Source organism: Camelus bactrianus, chromosome 4 (assembly GCF_048773025.1).
Source record: "Camelus bactrianus isolate YW-2024 breed Bactrian camel chromosome 4, ASM4877302v1, whole genome shotgun sequence".
NCBI lineage: Eukaryota > Metazoa > Chordata > Mammalia > Artiodactyla > Camelidae > Camelus > Camelus bactrianus.
The window spans coordinates 45,994,878-46,001,528 of record NC_133542.1 but is presented as its reverse complement, the minus strand read 5'-3'; the positions used below and the strand labels follow the sequence as shown (position 1 = coordinate 46,001,528).

General features: G+C 46.2%; 1 protein-coding gene across 1 annotated transcript; it reads left to right on the top strand.

The window, feature by feature from the left end:
- The first annotated feature begins 1,524 nt into the window (after positions 1 to 1,524).
- On the top strand, positions 1,525 to 4,491 carry LOC105067545 (olfactory receptor 13C7-like). The gene is made up of 2 exons (XM_074363175.1): positions 1,525 to 1,621; positions 3,539 to 4,491. Exons 1-2 carry the CDS (start codon positions 1,525 to 1,527, stop codon positions 4,489 to 4,491), a joined length of 1,050 nt encoding a protein of 349 aa, XP_074219276.1.
- Positions 4,492 to 6,651: the final 2,160 nt, after the last annotated feature.

Below are 6,651 nucleotides of genomic sequence, written 5' to 3'. Positions count from 1 at the left end.
GAACTCTGTGCATTTCACCTGCGGTAAAGTGGACCATGGCGTCTGCACGGATGACAAGGGTACACAGAGAACTCTAACAACTCCCATTTTCTTCCTCCCAAGGAAGAATTAGTACCCAGGTCTTTTTATTAGCAAGTCATCCTACTTCTCTTGAAGACCAGGCTTTATCAGTTGCTTCTGATACAGATTAGGCTTCGATCCAGAGCTCCTCACCCCCTCTCAGCCTTCCCCCTGATCTACTTCTAAGAGAAACTCCCCATCCTGAGGCCCTGCTGAGTGCCTGTAGCCATGTTCCATCCTACCTGACTCTCACCTCCCTGGCCCCAGCTGAGATTACTTCAAAGATTCTCTGTTCCTCACCACCAAAGATCTCCAGCTAACCAGATGCTAGCTACCTGCCTGGCCTGTGACTCTAGAGCTGCCTCTGTCTAAGGCATGACCCTGCTGCTGTCTTACCAACACCAGAGCTCTCTTCTGCCCTCAGGCCCTCTGCTTCAAGCTGTCATCTTTGTTCTGTGCGTCTGTCAGTTACTTCCCAGTTGGGATCCAATCTGCTCCACCCTCCCTCCTCTGACTCTGCCCTGCTTCTGGGCTCCCGTACACCTCAGGGGCATTTGGCAATCATCTTGCAGACTGCAGCTGTCACCAGAATCTACCTAGAGATCAGAGGCCCCATCCTTGTCATTTCTGCTCTCTTTCAAGTGCTCGGCACTGGCCCTTGGTACATGTCTCTTGCTTCCTGTTTTTGAGGGCAAGGGCCATACCTGGTCAGCTCTGGACGATGCTGAGGGGCTGACTGCAGGGAGGGCCAGCTGCTCTGGAGCATGGAGACAGCCAGTGTGTCGGTCAGGGCCAAGGCAAGCCTTCCACCTCTTGTTTTACCACTTAGCCTTGGAAAGACAAGTGCAGAGCCCCCTCTCACAGACACCACTGTGGTCAAAGCAGTCAGACCTCAGTTACCTCCTCTACTCCCAGGAAAGTCGGCAAGGACAGGACAGAAACTTTCTAATCTAAGGAACAGTTCTTGGTAGCGAGTTAAGATTTACATGGAGCTGTCTAAACTTACCTAACTGGGTTTATGGGACACAGGCCCTAAACTCCTGAGAGGCCTCCACCAAACTTTAAATTGCTTCTGGGATTAAAACTGGCCCCAAACAAGCAGAGCTCTAAATTGCTCCATGGCTCTTTGACAGAACCTCTGGCGAGAGGGCAAGGGGCGAAGAGCAGAAGGTGTCTGCCCTGGGCGCACAGGCTGAGCAGGACTGCAGGACCCCCGGGAGGCATCTCCCTGAGTGGTCTTCCCTCCTGTTAACTCGCTGGGCATGGAGAAGGCCAGGAAAAGGAGCAGTAGAGCCCCTTCAGCTATGGCCAACCCTACATTTTTTTTTACCTTGCTGTGAAATCTGAAGAGACTGCTCAGCTCCAAGACAGCTAAGCAGAATTTACTGCATGCTTCCAGGCACAGCCTCGACAGGTAGGGCTAGACAGGGGATAGTCAAGGTGGACGGTTTGAGCAGTCCTGCCATGAGACATTCTTCCCAGGTCAGCTCCCGTCCCCACCACGGCCTTATCCCCACACTGGACACAGACCAAGATCTCTCTGTGGCCAAACTTTCCTCAGGTACGTGGGGAGCCGAGAAAAGATGGTTGGCGAGTGGGGGCCTGGTCACAGTTTCCATGTTTCTGAAGGACTTTTATAGGGGAAGGGAGCAGGCATGGCCTGGAAGTCTAGACCAGTGTCGAGGTGGGGGTGGGGGGTGGTTAGGAGTAGGGGTGACATTGGAAAAATGAAGTTTCTGCTCAATGTAAGGGAAGGCTTTCCAACAATCCAGACTGTTGGACAAAGGATGGGAGTCTTGCACGCACATAACTCAAGGCATTCAAAGTAGCAATGGGAAAACTGTTTCACAGAAGGTGCTCACAGAATGGAGGTGAAAGAGGCAAGACTAGTTATTTTACAGCATTCCTGCCAAGTCTAAGGTTCTCTAGTCAACAGTACTAATATCTCTAATAACATATATTCTCAGCACCTACAGTTAATTGCCTCTGATTATTGCATGAGGATACCCTCAGACTCCTCCCGGTTTCTCCCACCCAAATTCCCCCAACCAGCACCAGTGTTATAATCATGGATACAATGAGTGAAGCCCAGGGACATCCCCACTCATCCAAGCCCTACAACAAGGCAATCTCTTGGAGAAAAGTGTGACACTTCTATTTTTCATGAGTGTCCTAGGGAAAACGTGGATGACTAAGACTTCATAATCAGTCCTTTGCTCCTCAGTAGATCTGCTCTGGCACAAATGGAGGAGCAAAATTACAATCAGAGTGGTGAGGGAAGGAGCCCCAGGGAGAAGATGAGGAAGCAGGCTCCGTCCTCGCCCTATCCTCGCTGCCTGGGGACCTCTCTGAGCTTTCCTTTCATCCTTAATATGAGAATTGAAGACTCATGTACTGTTCCACAGTGACTGAAGTACATCCCATGTCCATCCCTCCTTTGAGCAACTCTCTGCAAGGCTGGGTAGAATTGTCTTTTTTTTTTTTTTTTTTTTGTAGGGGAGAAAGGAGTACTGTGGCATTGCAGTGACTTTAATGGTCAACTCAAATATAAAAGGGTCTGAGTTAGGAGCTGTGACTTACAAAACAGCTCCCAAAGCATGGAGCTTGGTCCAAAAGTTATAGATGCTCATACTGGGAGGCACGGGGGACACTTGTCCATGGATTCTATCCCTGCTCCCCAGCCCCACAGGCTGGAGCAGACTGAGGAAACTGCAGTGCTATGGACAAAGGCCATGGTTAGAGAGAGGGATGTGGACTGTTAGGGTCTGTAGGGTCTATTGGCCAGAAACTCTTTATTGACAGGGCAGCGAAGGAGGATCGCTGACCAAACTCACAAGAAATGAAGTATAAACCAGGCATCAAGTAACAAATGTAAATGCTAGGCAGAATCTAATCTTCCTGGCCTCTGCTCATCACATTCTCTCCATGTACGACTCCAGGTGGGGCCAAATTATCATTAGAAAATTATTATACAGCACAGAATTAGAGCCAGGGGAGTGAGTGAGCTGGTGTCAACGCTCAGCATCACTGAGTATGACAGCCCAAAGCCTCCAAGGACATTGCAGGGTCAATTTGGGGACAGGCAGGGCTGGCCAGGGGGCCAGTCAGTGGTGGACCCAGGCAGCACACCCTCACGGTTCCTCTTTTATGGTTCCCATAGACCCATCCTTACACATCTCTTCCATCAAGTGCATTAACATTACTGATCTGGCTAAATTCTATCATAAATCGTGGTTTGATCTGATTTCTGGTGTCTGCTTTTCCTGCTTTTGATTTGATATATTCTGACTTTTAAGGTAACTTCAGTGGACAGTGAATTTTATCCCTTAGATGCTGATATTACAAGTTAGCATGTCAAAGGGTAAATTTAATTATAAGTTCCAGAAGCATCTCATTGTAATCCTCACAAAGTGATTCCTATAAACATGTGTTTGCTGTCCTCAGTTTTCCTTAGGGTGAAAGAGAGAATTTAAAATAGAAGTGGCTAACCAGTCTGTTGTGGCAGGCTTTGTCTTGCTGGGGCTGCCAGACCACCCAAGGCTGGAGAAAACATTCTTTGTGCTCATCCTGCTGATGTACCTGACGATCCTGCTGGGCAATGGGGTCCTCGTCCTGGTGACCGTGTCCGACTCCCGCCTGCACACGCCCATGTACTTCTTCCTGGGGAACCTCTCCTTCCTCGACATCTGCTATACAACCTCCTCGGTCCCTCTGGTCCTGGATGGCTTCCTCACACCCAGGAAAACCATCTCCTTCTCAGGCTGTGCTGTGCAGATGTTCCTCTCCTTTGCCATGGGAGCCACGGAGTGTGTGCTTCTGGGCATGATGGCGTTTGACCGCTATGTGGCCATCTGCAACCCCCTGAGGTACCCTATGGTCATGAGCAAGGCTGCCTACGTGCCCATGGCTGCCGGCTCCTGGCTGGCTGGTGGAGTCAACTCCTTGGTACAGATCTCTCTTGCAGTACAGTTACCCTTCTGTGGGGACCACGTCATCAACCACTTCACCTGTGAGATCCTGGCTGTCCTGACGTTGGCCTGTGCTGACATCTCCACCAATGTGATCAGTATGGGGGTGGCCAATGTGATCTTTCTGGGGGTCCCCGTGCTGTTCATCTTGGTCTCCTACATCTTCATCCTCACCACCATCCTGAGGATCCCCTCAGCTGAGGGGAGGAAAAAGGCCTTCTCTACCTGCTCTGCACATCTTACTGTGATGGTCATCTTCTATGGGACTATTCTTTTCATGTATGCAAAGCCCAAATCAAAGGACCCCCTAGGGGCAGACAAACAGGCTGTTTCAGACAAGCTCACTTCCCTCTTCTATGGGGTGCTGACTCCCATGCTTAACCCCATCATCTACAGCTTCAGAAACAAGGATGTGAAGGCTGCTGTAAAGAATCTCATGAATCAGAAATGCTTTCCCCAGTGATAGTGGGAGAAGGCAGTGTATCTTGTAGTTCTGTGCACACAGGGGATTCCCCAGGAAATGACCACCTGGTGAGCACAGACTTGCTCCATGGTCCCACACTTCAGTTTCACGACAAAACTGCCTCAGCAATGCACACTGGGATGGGGTTTTCCTGAGAAATTGAAAATGGAACATCAAGTCTTTAGAATGAAGAGGGACTTATGCTAAATCACCCAGAATCAAGGATAAGTGGCTATTAAAATTTATTTTTATTCTGAAAAAATAAACAAAAATTAAAACTTTGTAAAAAAAAAAGGTATATTCTCTTTGTTCACATGCAGACTAGCTGCAGCTTTTGTGTACAATCATGTTTTCTGCTCACTGTGCAGTGGGGAGCATGGCAGTGAGGAAAAGTCACTTCTTAACTGGTGTCCAAACCAAAACCCAATCTGCCATTCTGGAAAATTAACAACACCAAGACATCCCAAATGACATCATTTAACCCCCTTTTCATTGTAGGGGCTCAGTGTTTCTTTAAGCCAATTTTATATCCTAGATATAGATCCTAGAGCCAATTTGGGGGAAACTCCTTCTTCTCTACTGTATAGAGAGCACATCCATCCTTACCCAAATTTGCAGAGGAGTTGTATCAACACCAATCAAACTCCAGATACTGTAGGCTATGAATAAAATTTCTAGCAGTATCCATTTAATCATTAATACAATGCTAAGCTTATAATCTGAGTCCCTTCCTTTCCCAGGAATTAATGTTTGTAACCATCCAGACCACAATGGTCAAACTCAGTTCCCTGTGTCTCTTCAGGATTTGGTTCGGACACTGGCACCAGTTGCTAAAAATCTACTTGTAATTACCCTTGTAGTTAAGAGCACAGACTGTGGAGCCAGACTGACATGGAGGTGTCTCTTGTCTGTGTAACTTCAGGCACATTACAAAAATTACTTTATCTTGCAGACTCTTCGTTTTCTAATTTGTAAAACAGAGGTAATTAAACCAACCCCATTGAGTTGTTATGGGGATTAAATTAAAATGAGGCATGCATATAAATATTATATATATATAAATAAACAGTGGCTAGCAAAGAATAACCTCTCAGTTAATAAATGAATATTTTTATTGTTAGTTAAATATGTTAAATAACCCCTCTGTGGAAGCCTTATGACACTTGAAGACAGTGTTCAATATCATACTTAACTGAATCAATTCCAATTTATTATTGCAGCACCTTTTTGGTTGACTTTCTAGCCTATGAGCCCACAATCTCATTTCTCTGGGCATTTTCCCCAGTCATCCCTCTTCCTTATCCACACTGATGAGGGACTCGTAACTGTACTGTATGACACTGACCCTACCTAGACAAATCAGATCCCTTCTGCCAGGTTTTAGGATTGTCATTAATGCCCAAGGAGTCACTGGATCCATAACATGCAAACTCAGAAGCTATGGGGTAATCATGTTTGACCATATGCACTGGGGAATTAACTGTACATTATAACCATATCTATAGATTTACACAGATTTTATATATAAACTTAAAGGGAATAAACTTTATTTTGGCAGAGAGTGTTAAAGAGAAATCAGGTCTTCAAACAGAAAAAAAAAAAAAAAAAGAACAGCCAAAGAGTAACGACAGAAGAGGGCATCCTCCTATGTTCTCAGTTCTTGGTTTCCATTTTTTCCTAAAGCTGGCCACATTCCTGTACTTTTGCTTCCAAAAGACACCTCTATATCCTTATACAGGGTCTATTTTTCACTAATCTAGATTAAATTACTTTCTTTAAGGGGGCAACAAGTCACATCTAATCTGATTACTTACTTGCATAAAATAAATATTCTCTTTCATGTGCCATGTTCAAACAGATTGTCCGGCTATCATACACAGCAGAAGTCTTATGAACTCAATATGTAGTGCTTCTTGTAGTCAATTACCCTTTCCTGCTACAGTGGCTTTTCCCTCTGTGGATTCTATCACCTGTAAATTTGGAACATGTCCAGGGATTGATGTGATACAGGAAGCCTAAGTTCAAATCCCTACTCTCCCACATAGAGCTGGGTGACCATGAGTGTGTCCTCTGCTCTTGGAGAATCTCAGGTATATCCATCCACACAATGAAGAGGGAGTTCAAAATATCTTAGGTGACCCCCACCTGTGAATTTCCCTG